Below are 17,500 nucleotides of genomic sequence, written 5' to 3' on the forward strand. Positions count from 1 at the left end.
AGTTTTGCTATCTCTCCATTCTGTGCTTGTAAAGCACCCTGTTGATCTGTACAGCTCGTTCAGAACCACTATGTTTATTTGCCATCTACCGAGGCAGCACTGTTTACAAACCTGTACAAACCAGAGGCTTGTTTCTTAGCACAAACACTGCACAGACTGCTAAAGGACTGTGAGCAATTTGCTGAACTTGACCAAAAGCTGTACGGAATTAGAATTAGGGACTGCCTCTTACAGTCCATTTGTAAGCAGACGTCCACGACTCATCTTTTAAGCACATGCAGTCTGTGGCAGCGAGTTGATCTGAGTCTGTCTCTGTATCTGCACATTAGGCTGAGAGGCTGTGCCGTCCTGGCCTGAGTGTGTGTAGGGAATGGGTTAGAGAGCGTGTTCTATCAAGCCTAATCTGTCTCTCTCGCTCTCCTTGGCATTCATGCTCAGGCCAATTTCAGTGATGCACAATCCAGGTGCTCAATTGGTTGGGAAATGTGCAGGGGTCTAAACTCAACTCTGACACACAGTTTGTGAACATCTGTCATGAAAGCATTTGGGTGAATGTGAGTGTGTGTGTGTGTGTGTGTGTGTGTGTGTGTGTGTGTGTGTGTGTGTGTGTGTATGTGTGTGTGTGTGTGTGTGTGTGTGTCTGTGGGTATTCACTGATTCACTGGCCATAGGAATGTGCGAGTTGGTTGGATGTGTATTTGCATATGTGCCCATGAATGTGTGTGTGTGTGTGTGTGCGTGCACACATGTGAATTTATGTGTGAATGTGTGTGTATCTGTGCGCGCACTGGCGCATGGATTTGTGTGTTTGCATGAGTGTGAATCAGTCGCTATAGTGTACATCAGCAGCTGGGGTCCTGATGTGATGTCAGAGGGCCACATTCCTTAAGTAGGTCAGGTACTGTAAACACATACCAAACTGACAGAAGAGCCCAGCATAGCCTGTGGGACACTCACAGGTGCCATTCATGTCCACACACACCCCTCCGTTCTGGCAAAGGCATTCCTCTGAAAACACACACACACACACACACACACACACACACACACACACACACGAGATGCAATTTCATTGACCAGGTCTCTTAATATCTTTCTTGAATTTCATATCTTTCTTGACGCACATTTGATTCATATCATTCTGTCTAAGTGGCCAGATGCAGACATATTAAAGAGCTGTACTGGGAAATGTCCTGCACATGTGCTTACAATCCGGCCTGTGAGCTGGACAACAGGAACGCACAGAGAGAGTGTACAAAGAAAGTAGGTTTCGAGTATGCACGAGTGTGTGTGTGTGTGTGTGTGTGTGTGTGTGTGTCTCTCCATGTGTCCATGTGTATAACGTATAACATTGAGAGTGAATCTCTTGCTCTCCCCCCCCCCCCCCTTTCTCTCTCCATACTGCAGCAGTGTAGGCAGGAGTGTTCTGCACATCTCTTCCTTACAAATTGGAGGACTGTTTTCATTTTCCTCCCCCCTTCTGTGCTCTCTCTCACAACCCAGCCCCCCCCCCCCCCCCCACCTCATCACCCCGCCCCCTCCCTGCCCCCCCAACCCCCCATAATTGCAGTCATGGATCAAAGGAAGAGGCTGTATCACTGCTAAATTGCTCCCTTTTGAAGTCCCAGGAGTTGGGGGGTAGAGGGCTTCGCGTGAGGAGGGTATTATTTTTCTGATAATATGGAACATGTTTTTTTTTCTTCTTCTCATTCTTCTTCTTCTCCCACCCCTCCCTCCCTCCTTCTCTCTTTTCTTTCCTGATCGGCCCCCGGGGGCAATTAATAGGCTGTTAATTCTTTGCTGGAGCCGTTTTCATTGGCCGGGTGCAGGGGGGTGAAGGGGGCTCTTTTTCGCCGGGCTTTGATGTAGCAGCCCGGTCGGTCGGTCGGTCAGGCAGGGCTGCCGCTGCCGCCGCCGCCTCCGTGTTCTGCCTCGCCTGGATGGGCCGTCCTGCCTGGCTGCCCAGACCAGGCGCTGCGCTGCTGGGCTACCTTCGCCTGCTTGGAGAGGCCGGCGCTTTTTTCCACTGCGCGCTCCAAGTGAGCCAGGCAGGAAGGTATTCGGGAGATTTAAGAGAGTCCATCTAAGCGTGGATAGTTATTTCAGCTCAAGAGCGGGGAGTAGTGTGAATTTGCAATGGCTCACGTACTATTAAAGAGCTTGCGAAGGGAGGGTAGGGAGAAGGGAAAAAAAGATATGTAAGTGTGAGTGTGAGTGTGTCTGTGTGTGTGGGAGTGGGGGTGTGTGTGTGTGTGTGGGGGGGGGGGGGGGGTGGAGGTGTTTTATGTGTTCATGGCTCTGCATGACTTCCTATGTGAATATGTGCAGCTATGTGAATGTGTGTATCACTATTTAAGTGTATCCAATTCTGTGCATCTATGCAAGTATGCATATGTAACCTATATATCTATGAGCTTCTGTGTATGTTGGTTTAAAGAAATACTCACTGACCATTTCCAATAGTACCTATTATATGAGAGTCAAACGTGTGCTGTTTATTAATAACAGATTCAGAATGTCAATTCTTCTCTGCAGAGGGGGCATGGACATAATAAAGGACAAGATCAACAACAGCACAATCTGGTCTACAGTCACCCAAGCCACAGGTGGTCCCTGGCCAAGATGCCCATAGTGTTCAGACTGTAGGAAAGGATGGTTTTGTGAATGGTTTTTGTATCAAGAACTCGTTTCATCAATTTGAGGAGAGAAAATAAGATAAGCACTAGATGAAACATCATGAAAAAAGCACTTGATGGGAGCACTACCATTCAATACTGCAACATCAACAGACCATAATGAACCTGGCCTGCTACAACTATTATGCTTGTCACCGCGACTTCCCGTTCTCTTTCGTCAGGGCCGTGTCTCTGCAGCCGACTGTCAGTTCATTCAGATGTTAACTGCTCTGTTTACATGACTAATGGCCTCTTCCTGTAACACTGTCATGCTAATTAACACAGCACACGGTGACAGATCACTTAGACATCAGGAACTGATCGAGTGAGGGAGAGGAAATGAATGGATCTAAGTCAAGAAGAGTGGATGGGATGAAAGATGGGAGAAGAGGTGAGAAAAGGGGGGATAGGAGGACCATTAGAGGAGAAGAGGAGAAGAGCAGACAAGAGCATTGGAGAAGAGGAGAGAGTGAGAAGAAAAGAGCAGTGAAGAGAAGAGAGGAGAGGAGAAAGAGAGGAGGGATATGTTCTATTAAAGTAGATGATGAAAGGAGGGATATGTCCTATTGTCTCTTTGATTTATTGGAATATTATGATTAGTATGAATTATTTTAGCCGTGTGTTTGTAAAGTAAAGCTTGCTAATCAGTACATAGCATAGCCACAAGTCTCCAACTAGCGGACAGACATAGGTCCCCCTGTCTTGGCAGAAGTGTCGGAGCTAAGAGGAGAGGAGAGGAGAGGCAAGGAGCCTCACCACACATTCCACACCTGCCCCATGTCTCCGAAAAGAAGCTGAATTCCATCCATCAGCGCAGAGCCATTAAAAACAAGGCCCCTTTCAAGTCTAGACAAAGGCACTTCCTCTTGTTGGTAAACTAATAAAAGCAGAAGTGCCATAAAGCAATTGTTTACAACATCAAGCGACTGGCGGCCGCCAAGGGCCCGCCAGTAAACCGGGGCGTGGTCCGGCATCGGCCCCGATAATTACAATCATCCGTCACCGCCGCATGGCTCTTCCCAGGCGCCTCGCCAACATTCCTGTGGGAGCGGAGTGGAGTGGAGCAGAGCGCCTCCCGTGCCCCATATCCCTCAGCCCCGCGCCCGGCCCGCGCCCGGCCCGCATCGCACAGAGCCAGCACTGATCTAGCACCATGCACTCTCCCAATGCACACAGTACACAATGCACAGTATAGCAGAGAGAGAGAGAGAGAGAGGGGGGGGGGGTGATAAGGAGAGAGAGAAAGATGGAGAGATGGGAAGAGAAAACGGGATGGAGAGGATGATGAGAGGGAGAGAGAGGGGGAAAGTGATGGGGAATAAGAGAGAGAAAGAGAGGGAGGAAAGAGGATGAGATGAGGGAAAGAGAGAGAAAGTAATAGGGTGAGAGGGAATGACAGAGAGACAGAGGGGAGAGAAGGGTATGGAGAGGATGAGATGAAAGAGAGAGAGAGGGGGATAGAGAATGAGAGAGAGAGAAGAAAAGAAAAGGGGGATAGAAAGGATAAGAGGAGAAAGAGGGAGCAAGGGAAAGACAGAGGAAGAGAGAGATACTCATATATAATTCTAATTGTGGTTTGACTGGCAAGCATCATCTCAGATGAGGCACTGAAGACTCCTGGGGGAGTGATTGGGTTGTCACAGAAATGAATTGCATCACACTCAAGGGGAAACTCTTCTCTTCTCTGTCTTTCATACTCCCCCCCCCCCCCCCCCCCTCTCTCTCTCTCTCTCTCTCTCTCTCTCTCTCTTACGCCCTGTCTTATTCTCTGTCACTCATTGTCTGCAAGCTGTTAGTGCGATGGACTCTCTTGGAGCCTCTCACCTTCGCAGTCGTCGCCGTAGTATCCAGGTCTGCAGGTGCAGTTGGAGTTCCCGGGGCTGACCTCCTCACACACCTTCCGGCAGTCCTCCCCCTCACAGGAGGCTGCGGAGGTCAAAAGTCAAAGTTCAAATCCACGGACAAAAGCAGGCTTCTGAACCAGCCACAACAAACACAGGGCACAGCGTTCACATTACAAGACATACAGTAGAAAACATCAGAAGAAGTCTCACATTGGGCCATATCAAGTCCATCAACCTTTTGTTAGGAGTAAATGTTGTTCATTAAGGATCATATCTTTCTGTAATGATGTACAGTATATTTGTGCACATCTGTAGAGATGTTTGGACCCTGCCTGCCTTAATGGCCAGACAGCAACTTGTGTTCAGACGGGGAACATTCGGCCCTCACCTGTTTGGTTCTCTGCCTCAGCACTGGCATTTGTCGGGGCCACCACCATCAGCTCTGCACAGAGATGAACCAGACACACACACACACACACACACACACACACAGAGGGAATGAGAGTTTCCCAACAGCAGCTCTAGAGGCAGCGGCAGCACCACAGCTCATTTCAAATGCAGCGCGCTGTGGCAACAAACAGCAGCCGGCTGACCACAGCGCCACACACATGGTGGCGACCCACCCACAGCTGGCCCTGCTAGGCACATCAGCCGCAGCTCTGCTCTCGCACAAGGATTGCCACTGCGAAACCCTAATGGTGAATGGAACTAATTCACTGATTGAAACCTCGTCCTCGCATGCACAAACACTCACTCACACACACACACATAGACAAACAGGCAGAGACAGATAGCCACACACATACACAAAGACACATGAAATCTACTTTATTATTTCTCTGTCCTGCACGCACACACACACACACACACACACACACACACACACACACACACACACACACACACACACACACACACACACACACACACACACACACACACACACACACACACACACCACACACACACACACACACACACACCACACACACACACACACACACACACATATAGAAAAACAGGCAAATAACCACACACAAAGGTACACCTCTACTTTATCCTTTCTCTATCACACACACACACACACACACACACACACACACACCCCGATACTCTGCCTCTCCAAGCTGAGCTGCCAACCACAGCCATTCTAAATGGCCTAAGGAGCAGGAGGCTCTGTGCAAACACAGCAGGTCACTCTAAAATGTGGTGTGGAGCCCCTAGTCCCCCCCCACTCCCCCCCACTCCCCCTGCCTCCTGGGCTTCCCATGGATTTGGGTTTCATGCCTGTCCCAGTTGGAAAAAAGTTATATTACAGGAAGCCAAAACCAAAAAGGAGAGGGTGAGGAAGAGGGAGAGAGAGAAAGTGAGGGAGACGATGAGACTGAGAGAGAGAGAGAGAGAGAGAGAGAGAGAGAGGGAGTGAAAAAAGTAGCTTCCAGACTGTGTAAACATTTTCTATCATGAGAGATTTTTCCCTACGGTGCAAAGGAATAAAAGATGAGGAGGGCTGGTGTGTCAAGGCAGGCGCGCGCACACACACACACACACACACACACACACACACACACACACATGACTGACTGACCTGTCTCACAGTGTCTGCCAATGAAGCCAGTAGTGCAGGTGCAGGTATAGTTGTTCACCAGGTCTGTGCATCCACCTCCATTCAGACATGGCATGGGCTCACAGTCATTTATATCTAGAAAGGACACACATATTATAGCTCTGGGTTCACAGTCACACACTCATACCCACACACACACACTCTCTCTCTCTCTCTCACACACACACACACACACACTCATACCCAAACACACACACACTCTCTCTCTCTCTCTCTCTCTCTCTCTCTCTCTGTCTCACGCACACACACACACACACACACACACACGCACACCTGCTATTCACTGAGAACTCACACCATGTTAAATCCCTAGAAACGGCCTTGTCACGCGGCGGGTATTGATCCCCCTCATTTGCCAGCTCATTTTTTTGGGGGGGGGGGACCCCCTTTCGCCCCTTTAGTGTTTCCCCTCCTCGCCCAGGTGTACGGTTTCACCCTCCAGGTGTCCGAGATTATCCCTAATCTGCTCTCATGTAGGGACACGAGCACGAGGTCAGACCTTATTCTACTCCCCGACCGACCCGAACCCTCCACACCATTCCACCCACCCCAAGTCATTTCTCCAGCAGGGTCTCGCGTTTCACCAATAACCCCTGGCTGGACGGCCCGACGACCGTAACCAAGCGAGGGGAAACCAGGTCAGCCATGTTTGCTCCCGACGCCATATCGATGGCAGATATTTTCTTCGAGAGATTGCTTTTATGAGCCTCAGATACCAAAGTCCCTGTTTTTCTCCGCTTTTTCTTTCATTTTTTTTCTCTTTGGCTGGAGATTGTTTAAGGACTGGTATTCTAGGAACAGCATGTGGTTCATTTCTCTGGGCACAGGTTCATCAGTGCCTGGCCCTTAGAGAGAGCCACTGCACTCTCCACGCCTGTTTCATTAAGTGGAGGTGGTCGAGGGGGCACCTGCCAGATGCATTTCGCCGATGGCAAAAACAGCAGGCCTTCTACTCCTTGGAGAAGAATGGGGTGGCCTTTTACATGGCCTGGATTTGTGTGTGTGTGTGTGTGTGTGTGTGTGTTGAGGGGGTATTCATTGCAGCCACACTCACCTGTTTCACACAGGGGGCCTGTGTAGCCTGGGACACACACACAGGTGAACTTGTCCACGCCTTGCACGCAGTCTGCTCCATTGAGGCATGGGTCACTCTGGCACTCGTCAATGTCTGCCGACGACACACACACAAACACACACACACACACACACGGACGTACAGACACACATATGCACACGTGCAAGACAGACAGATAGACACACACACCCAGTCAAACATACACACACAAATGCGCACACACACATACGCACACACATATATACACAAAACGACACACACACACACACACACACACACACACACACACACACACACACACACACACACACACACACACACACACACACACACACACACACACACACACACACACACACACACACACACACACACGGTATATTTACTCAGCTGATTAATATATCCTCCTCTCGGCTCCCCTCACCCTGCAAGTATGCGTTGCTGGCTGTGAAAGGTATTAGAGCAGGGCCGCTGCATCTCCACAGGCCAGAGTGTGGGAACGAGGGAGCGCGGCAGACACCAGAGCCCAGGGGAAAGGAGGAGAGAAAGAGAGAGAGAGAGAGAGAGAAATGGGGGGACAGTCTGAGAGAGGAGACGGAGAGAGGAGGAGAAGAGGGAACAAAGGAGCATGAGGAGAGGGGACATGTCTAAATGGGGAGGGGGGAGGATGGAGGGATAGAGAGGACCTGGCAGACGTGGGGAAGAAAGAACAGGACAAAGTAAGGGATGCATGACAGCTTGATGGAGGACAGGAGAGAGAGAGGAAGTACAGTGGAGAGCAGACAAGAAAGGAAGGATGGAAGAGGGGGAGGCCCAACGGAGGGAGAGAAAGGGGAAAGCTGGTGGATGGACAGAGCAGAGGAGGACAGAAAACAGGAGGAGGCAGGACAGTGTGAGTGATGCTATGGCCCTGCCCTGTGTACCTACGCTCCTTAATCCATTAAACATGACCAATACGCAAACACCATAGCCAACACATTCACAGGACACAATCATTTGTGGAGAAAAAGCACCAACACCATTAAACATGTCCATTTAAGAAATTAATTTAAGAATATTATCATGGGGTCATGTTATGCAGTGACTTGAGATATGTGACATCTTGTTGCTGTGCCTCTGCAATGGCTCTTGTTGCTGAGTGATGAGGACACTGTTTCTAACATGTCCTAACTCATCACATGTGAAGGGGGACGGGTCCAGCATGCCACACACCGCTATTGAGCCTTGTGAAGGGGTTGTAGGCCTGATTCAACTAAACTCCGGCGAGGGAAGGGGGAAGGTACCTGTTTGATAACCATAGAGGTTTTAGCTTGGCTTGGTTGTTGATTGTGTTGTTGTGGTAGCGCATGTTGTATCGTGAAGGACTACTATTACGGATCCTGGGTGCAAGATGTGGTGTGTTTGCAACTGCCACAAGCCAATTGTGCGTTAATGTCGAATCTTGCGTCACGCTGTGTAATGTGTTTCCTGATCGGCCGCTGTAGGAAATCCCTACTTATGACACAAGGAATTTAACACCTTTCCTGTGTAAACTTGAAATAAATCAGCTGATCAAAGCATGCAAGTGGCTGTAAAACAATGGCCTCACCTATCTCACACAGAGAGCCGGTGAATCCAGCTGGACAGAGGCACGTGAAGCTGTTGACTTTGTCCGTGCAGGTGCCTCCGTTCTGGCAGGGGTACGAGGAACACTCATCCACCTCTAAAGCAATGACACGAGTGAGCACACACACAAACAAACACAAATCAGGCTCAGAGCACAAGGCAGGGAGGAGAACCTGTGATTATGATCACATTTAGACCTGCTATGGGATGAACACACAGGGGAATCCTACAAGAGGAAGAACAGAGTGGAAAGACAGAGAGAGACAGAAAGGACAGAACAATAAGGAGAGAGAGAGGGAGAGAGAGAGAAAGACAGAGAGAGAGCAAGTGAGGGCCTAATGACTTGACCACTGCACATTTTTTGGGAAGGATCCCTTCGCCATGTGTATTACAAGCAGATGTGACCAGAGGAAATATCTCCCCCGCTCCAGGGTTGTCCCCTGGCAGCACGGGTGGAATCCTGGGCCGTTTTACAAGCAGACATGCACTTTTCCTGGCGCATAGAGGTAGGCAACACGCGTCCTGGGCTGGGAGAGAGGAAGAGAGGGAGAGAAAGACAGAGAGAGAGAGAGAGAGAGAGGGAGTCTGGGGAGAAGAGGAGAGACGCCACATGGAACTCTTACTCACCTATCTGGCAGCGGCGCCCTGTGAAGCCGGCCAGGCAGGAGCAGGTGAACGAGGGGTTCCCCTTAATGCAGTCGTCAATGCAGCGGCCGCCATTCAGACACGGCCGAAGATGAGGGCAAACTGAGGCTGAGGGAAAGACAGAAAGGAAGGTAGAAAGAAGGAACGACAGAAGAAGAGAGAGAGAGAGTGTGTGAGAGAGAGAGAGAGAGAGAAACAGTGGAGAGGATACATTTACAGGTTATATCCTCTTACCAAATGTCATTTCCCATCAGTTCATTGAGAACAGGTTTCCTTTATAAGCCTCATAAGCAGAATTCCTTTAAAAGCTCTGTCCTATATCGGGCACATCGCAGGACTCTGGGAATTCCATTAGCCTGTCCAGTGATAATATGCTTTGTGTTATAATAAAAGCAACCAGTGCTATTTAAATCAATCCACATTACATCGAATGGCTTCTCGAGTCAAAGACACTTACTAGTAGCGACGCCACGTTAAGTAGGGCAGGGACCCTCCGATATAATGGCTTCTCTCTAATATGTGGAAAGAGTCTGAGTAGAACGCAGTCAAAACATGTCGGTTTTTCCCTCGGCAAAATGAATGCGGGGAGACGTCTAGGATAGCTCTAATTTTCGGCGCGGGGGCGTTCTCAGTAGGGCGGCAGAAGAGCCAACATCAATTCTCACATTTACTGTAAGCTGCCCTTAGCAAAGGGCACCTGTCCACACCTCGGCTCTCAAAAGCACAACACCATCCCGTAGAGTTGAAGAGAATGATTGGTCACGCTAAACTTAGATGACCTCCTTTAAACTATCCACAGATGCTCAACTTATGAGCATACTATCTATGAACACTTTAGTTTAAGGGTTGGTTGAAGTGAAATTCATTCATTTTTCAACAACAATTTTAAAAACAGCATCATCAAGAAACCATCTATAAAGTATCTGAAAGCTGACTCTAAGTAAAGTAAGTAAGTAATGACCTCAGAATAATGACCCTGGGGAATAATTATCTTATTATTTGTTCAGGCTTTGGGGAATAATTATCATGTGGATGTCTTGGGAATTCATAGTCTGTCTATCACCTGACTAAGCTCAATCTTTTGAGATTGAACATTAGTCTGGGGAGTCTGCGCTGTATTTCTACTGCTCAAGAGGCATGATCAATGGGCACAGTTCACATAACGGGTGCGCCTGATGGATAAGCCCATCTGTGATTGGTTCCAGCAAACATGGACAGGAAGCAGGAGAGATACGTTTCCAGCCTGAGCTGCAGAGCGAAATCCAGTTTACCCAGTCTAAGGGACAAAGGACAAAATGGAGTAGGCTACATAAAATAAATGGGATGGGTGGAGTAAAAGAATTTACCTGAGTCGTTGCAGCTGCCCACCTGCACGTGGGCGTCGTCGATGCGGAACACCCAGCGCCCCGGGTAGCCCACGTTGGTGGTGTCCTCCACCTCGACCACGTCGTCGGTGCGCGAGCCCGGAATGTTGAAATAGCGCTTGCCGTCGCCGGCGTTAAAACCTGCCTGGGGAGAGCGGGGCGGGAGACAGGGCTTTCTCAGAGGAGTGGAGGCTCAGGCCAAACCTGTCACAGCTAACACCACACCACACACTCGCCAACAACACTCAAACGCCAGGGTACAGTTACACCAAATGGGATACATTTGCATTCATTTATTGAAGACATGCATTCATGAAAAGCTGCCCTGAGAACAGTTAAGATTCTCTTTATCTCTGTTTGTGTCTCCAAGGTAAACAAATCCGTGATCCTGGAATTTGGAGTAAATTTTGGAATGATGGAATGAAGAGATGGAATAATTTCCCTTTTGTTTTCCTTACGCGGCAAATGTATTCCTGTTCTCACAATCTCACACGGGTATGTTCAAATCGGGATGTTTCCTTTTTGTTTTCCTTGACATGAGGCTTTAATAAACCCCACCCCAAGTGTTCTTCCCAGGAAAACTTTGCACCTGCTTTATCTCCAGATGAGAGTCTCAGATATCACCATAAACCTCTTCATCACTTTGAAGAGATCTTATCGTCTAGTGCTATTTTCACTGCCTAAACATACGCTATATTAACTTTCATTACCATAGAAAAAATAAGTAAGCATTACTACATAAAGAATATAATAAAATAAAATATAAAACACAACAATATACAAATTATACTAATGAGCACAATGTGTCCCCACAGTGAACCATCTGAGAGCCTGTTTGTTTAGTGGAAGTAACTTAGTATCCTCCTGCCTTGTGGCAGACTCATTGTTTATTGTGTCCAAGCAACTGGTCAGAGTTGGAGCAAAGAGCACCGAGTGAGCAGATGAGGAGGCCAACGGGGCATGAAAGCTGATTAATGAATCCCCCGGTGGCCACAGCATACTGGTCTGAGAATGTTAATCTCACCGAGCTTCTGCCCCCCTACCGACTGCAGCAAACGTTTTGTGTGGACATCAATCCAGTGAGATTATTTTCACACTTTCGAGTGAGTTTAGTCCCTCATGCTCAGTCCAAAATGAAAGATCTCATTGACCACAAGCACTAGATGGTAAGAGAGGGCACCTGGTCGAAGCAGCGTTGCTACTTTGGCTAACTGGGTCAAATGTGATCTCCTCCCCGGTGGCACGTGCTCTGCTATGAGAGGACGCAGGTGACCCTACCTGTGCGGCGATGCCTCCCAGGCCGGCCAGGTCGCCCCCGCTGCTGGCATGCATGCCGGTGGTCCAGGTGATGTTGTGGTACTGGAAGATGGTGAAGGACAGCTCTCCATCAGTGATGAGGACCACCTGGAAGGTGTTCACCTGCAAACAAAGGTGAGCAAGGGGAGAACGGGTTTATGTTTGGAACGTTAATGAAATACACAGAGGCTAATATCAGACAGGACCTCTAACACTTATGGAGCACTCCGGAATCTTCCACATTATCTGATTGAATTCTTCACCTCCCTTGTTGCTACAGAACCTCCAGATTTAAAAGTGAAGCACTGCTGATACTTAGGGTGCCTCTCATTCGTCTTTTATATGTCCTCTCTTCCTTCCTCGGTCCTCGTTCCCACTGATCTAGATAAAGAATGATGGGGCAGCAACAATGGGATAGTCTATCCAGTGCTAGCTATAGATCAGAGGGAACAAGCCTGGAGGACTGAGCATCGAGGAGGGATGTTGAGAGAGGCCGATAGTGAAGTACTCTGATCAGACTATACCAGTCCACTACTGGTGCTGATGTCTATTGATGTACTGACATCTGACACTGAGTGGAACTGTGAGCTTCCAATGCAAACATCAAATCTCCACCTCAACATTCATGTGACCAACTAAATGATTTTACACACTGACACCTTTCTCTCCGAGACCAAAAACAGGCTCATGTCTGTTTAATATCAGCTATGCAAGTAACTTTGTCGAAGGACTTCCACATCTTTCAGCAGAAAAACAATTCCCCTTTTCCTATTGACGTAGGTAAGTGCTTTTCCTCACTTCAAACAGCCTTGCCCCGGGCCAGTGGAGGAGAGCTTTTCCCTGGCCTCCTGTGCCCAGGTCGCGGCTGTGTGCTCGTGACCCTGTGGCCATCCTGTCTGTGCTGCCCTGCCAACATCCCCTCACCTCCCCGTTTCCAAACGCCACCGACCAGCAGAGCTCAGCGGCAGCTGGCCAGGGCTACAAAAACAGGATGGCGTGACACACCGTGCACTCTCTCTCTCTCTGTTGCGCGCGTTCGCGCGTGCGGCTTGGAAAGTGCAATAAGGCACCAGTGTGTGTGTGTGTGTGTGTGTGTATGTGAGCATGAGGTAGAGGTGTGTGTGTAAGAGGGAGAAATGGGTAGCGAGTATGTTTGTGTGTATATGTGTGTGCACAGAGGTAGGTATGTGTGTGAGTGACTGTGAGTGAGTGTGTGTGTGCATGTGCGTGTGTGTGTGTGTGTGTGTGTGTGTGTGTGTGTGTGTGGGTGTGTTCATGTGTGACGGTTCAGCCAGAGTGAGCTCACCGGAGTAATAGCACTTCCTCCAAAGAAGGTGACCTCATGCCAGGTGGCAATGAGAACCCAGGAGGTCGTGAACTCGGGGAACTCGGGGAAGTAGCCCCTAATGTCCTGGGTGGCGCGCGTCAGGATGGCAGGGTCCTTGCTCTCGCGGTAGAACACCGTCCCCGCGCGCCGGTTGTCCACGTCCGCCCAGAAGGGCGCCACCACGCGGCGGTCTCCGGCGATGGGGAAGGCCACCGGCGTGAACTGGGACACCTCCCTGAGAAAGGACACTAGCCCGTTGTTGTTGACCTGCCAGGGAACAAGGGGGAGACAAGACAAGACTCAATGAGTTCCCACAATGACAAACGACCACAAATGAGATACCACAGGATTAAGGGGTGCAACAGACACCGGCTTCGCTCTCCAGGCGAACGGACTCGACTCGGCACCCCCGTGAAAACCTCTCCTGTTCTCACCCTGTTCCACCATGTGCCTCTCATCAACGGATGGCTTCTGGCAGCCACACCATCAGACACCAACACCCTTGAGGAGAAGGACGTGTTCACAACAGCACGTTTGAGAGGACAATAAGAGCGAGGGGAGCCAATCTCCTGCGGAGCTTCACCCGTTTAGAGGAACAATGAGAGGGGAAGGCGGCAGCTTTGGCAGCGCCGGAGCACCGCAGGCTAGAGATGCAGGAGAGCAGATGATGGAGTGTTGGAGGAAGAGTGGGAGATGGAGAGGGTGAGGGGGAGACGGAGGTGTAGAGGAAGTGGAGGAGATGAAGAGGGTAAGGGAGATGGAGGTGTAGAAGAAAAGTAGGAGATGAAGAGAGAGAGGGATACGGAGGTGTAGAGGAAGTGGAGGAGAAGAAGAGGGTGAGAGTGAGACGGAGGTGTAGAGGAGAAGTGGGAGATGAAGAGAATGAGTGAGACGGAGGTGTGGAGGAAGAGTGGGAGATGAGGAGAATGAGGGAGACGGAGGTGTGGAGGAGATGAAGAGAATGAGGGACTCAGAGGTTTGGAGGAAGAGTGGGAGGTGAAGAGTGTGAGGGAGATGGAGGTGTGGAGGAGATGAGGAGAGAGGGAGATGGAGGTGTGTTGACATGAGGGCAGGGAGTGCAGGAGCAGGTTACTGGAGGGACAGAGAGGAGGAGGAGGAGAGGAAGGGAGAGGAAGGGAGAGGAAGGAGGAGGCTGCTCTGCTCTGCTCTGCTCTGCTCTGCACGGATGTGTCCACTTCCCATCTGAGAACAGACAGCGGCCTTGTGTTCATCCAGACGGCTCGGGGCAAAACCAGCTGAGAAAACCAGCATGGCATGCCACCTCTCATGCAAACACACACTCACATACAAACACACATACACGTACGCACGCACACACACAACACGCACGCAGGCACACACGCAGGCACGCACACACGCACGCACACACGCACGCACAACCTTCACAAGCTTGCGTGCATGCTCAAAAACTGTCACACCACCGAATCCAGATCGGATAGAACCAAATGGCGTTTGGGATGCATGGACTGATTAACATGCACAAGCACACCAGAACATGCACACACAGCTACTTTAAATGTGTGAGTGATGGGTGCATACAGTAGCTACAGGTCACTAAGTCTAACCTGCACACACACACACACACACACACACACACACACACACACACACACACACACACACACACACACACACACACACACACACACACACACACACACACACACACACACACACACACACACACACACACACACACACACACACACACACACACACACACACACACACACACACACCTGCTGCCCCTATCCCCTCTATCCAGGAAGTTGTTTTATGGGAGAGGCCTTTACACTGTCTCTAAAATCCACACAGCCGTGCCAACACTAAGTTAAAGCAAGCAGGCAAACTGCCGCCCCAGCCCACCTGTTGACTGAGTCTGCCCTGTGCTAAAAGCTGAGGCAGCACACACACACACACACACACACACACACACTCACATTATAAGACTGCACGTGAATGGATATAGTATGAGAGACAACAAACACACATGGACAAAGGACACACACACACACACACACACACACACACACTTGTCTTGTATGCACTCTCCACACACAGGCCATTCAGGCTTTAGGCTGATACCTAAATACCGACAAATGCAATTTTCAATATCACATGAATGCGTGTGTTTGTCTGAAAACACACGTGTGGTTTTTGGTGTGTAAAGAAGGCTTTATTCTCTGGAGACACACCATCCCTTTCAAAGCCCAGAATTCAATCGAGCTGCTTTACCTACAACTGACCTGACCTCAACCATCATTGCATTCACCATTCTGGAGGGAGCAATTAACATATACCTGGAGCTGTGAGCATTTCAAAGTCTCTCTGTCCAGCGAAGCACTTCTGGGATCCTACTTTGACCCGCGGAACACTACAAACAGTGTGTGCTTTTGTGAGGCTGGCATGATGAAGGAATCGGATGATATAAAACAGACCCTCGTGTTAATCACACCAATTACACGTCCTCAGCGTGACTTTAGTGGGGGGCAGGGGTAAAATGCACCTACTGATGAAAATTGGCATTGGGGAGGCTGGTGTGTCCACCTGAAAGGCGGTCATTCATGGTGCCCAGCCCTCTCCTGCCCTCCAGAGTGGCGGTGCTTGTAACAGAGCCGGACGCGGTCAGCGCCGATGCCAAAGTTATAGCCGCTGCGTTGCCGCTGCCTGAGATGGGCTTATCTTCTCCAGGTGCGGAGGCCCACTGGCCCCGTCCTCTCCCCCATCAGACCCCCATCAGACTGGGCCGAGAGTATCTCCTTTCCCCCTTTCATCACTGGAACCTCACCTGGCTCTCCTTACCACATCACAGATCACACCTTGGTAGAGTGTATGTGTGTGGTGTGTGTGTTTGTGTGTGTGTGTGTGTGTGTGTGTGTGTGTGTTTGCGTGCATTCAGCATGTGTGTGCAGCATGTGTGCATGTGCATGTGTGTGTGTGTACAGAGATCAAGCATCTGAGCTGAACATCTAACTGACAGGTCAAACTACTGCTCTCCATTTATTTTCCCTATCTCGCTCTCTTTCTAGCACACACCCCCCCCCATCCAACCCCAACACACACACACACACACCCCAGCTCCCCCTTTACGCTTTTTTCCGCCCTTGCATGGAAACCATAATTTGGAGGAGTCTGCAGTAAAAACAGGAGAGGAAGTTTTGGTTGGCGTGGGCGACGCAGGGAAGTTGCAGCTAATTGCCCGTCCGACCGCAGCTCTTCCCCTCTCTGCACCGGCGTGCTGTGGTCCGCTCAGTCACGCCGCGGCCCTGTCCGGCAAACCGGACCTCAGCTCAGGGCTCTGGTCAGCGAGGGCTGGAGGGGATGGGGGTGGGGGTGGGTGTGGAGGCGAGGAGGAGCCCTGAGCAAACTCTGGCCGCTCTCTCTGGGGAGGAGGAGCACGCCAGCGGGGGGATAATGATGGCCCGACGGGTGCTGGAGACTGGCCCGAGGGTCACGGGGTTTGTTGGGACTGAGCGTGCCGGGCAGCTGTGTACATGCCGCCGTGTTTTCACTGGGATTAATCTCCTGCACTGGCTCTCTAACGGCAGCCTAGAAAAGCAGGTAGCGGCCGTGTGACACATGCGCGGTCCGTAAATGGGGCCGTCTATTCCCCCCCTCAGCCCACACCAAGGGATGGGAACTCAGGCGGTGTGTGTGGAGGGAGAGGCCAAGCAGCTGCATACCTAAACACTCTCCCCCCTCGCCTGTCAGTGTGTCTCACCTCTGTGCCGTCGGTCACATGTCAACTGTGACGGATGTCAAGTCTGAGCGCTGTTGAGAGGTGTAAGATCTGTTGCGCAGTCCTGCTAAGCCGTGGAAAGGGCTTTTGTTTCAGAAAAAAACAGGTCTTTTAAACAGGAAGAAATTAGCCTGCTGTTTGATATTCATGGTCCGTTTGTGCCAAGAGGTTTTCGAAGAAACTCGCTTTCGAAACATAAGGCAGCGAATGGTAATATGGTAGCTCTCCTTAAGCACAGTCTTGACGCTACGCCAAAACGACAGCACAGCCTATCGCTTTGTG

At 50.1% G+C, this 17,500-nt stretch overlaps 1 protein-coding gene across 1 annotated transcript in view; it reads right to left on the reverse strand.

Moving 5' to 3' along the window:
- sned1 (sushi, nidogen and EGF-like domains 1) overlaps positions 1-17,500 on the reverse strand; it is a 44,996-nt gene that overhangs the window by 18,494 nt on the left and 9,002 nt on the right. The window contains exons 2-11 of the mRNA XM_062556787.1: positions 13,438-13,725; positions 12,114-12,254; positions 10,818-10,980; positions 9,454-9,579; positions 8,810-8,923; positions 7,201-7,314; positions 6,108-6,221; positions 4,908-4,961; positions 4,500-4,601; positions 916-1,008 (exon numbers count right to left, since the gene is read on the reverse strand). Coding sequence (XP_062412771.1) covers positions 916-1,008; positions 4,500-4,601; positions 4,908-4,961; positions 6,108-6,221; positions 7,201-7,314; positions 8,810-8,923; positions 9,454-9,579; positions 10,818-10,980; positions 12,114-12,254; positions 13,438-13,725 — 1,309 coding nt within the window. The remainder of the gene's footprint in view (positions 1-915; positions 1,009-4,499; positions 4,602-4,907; positions 4,962-6,107; positions 6,222-7,200; positions 7,315-8,809; positions 8,924-9,453; positions 9,580-10,817; positions 10,981-12,113; positions 12,255-13,437; positions 13,726-17,500) is intronic.

The sequence above is a fragment of the Sardina pilchardus genome, chromosome 15 (assembly GCF_963854185.1).
Source record: "Sardina pilchardus chromosome 15, fSarPil1.1, whole genome shotgun sequence".
Classification (NCBI taxonomy): Eukaryota; Metazoa; Chordata; class Actinopteri; order Clupeiformes; family Clupeidae; genus Sardina; species Sardina pilchardus.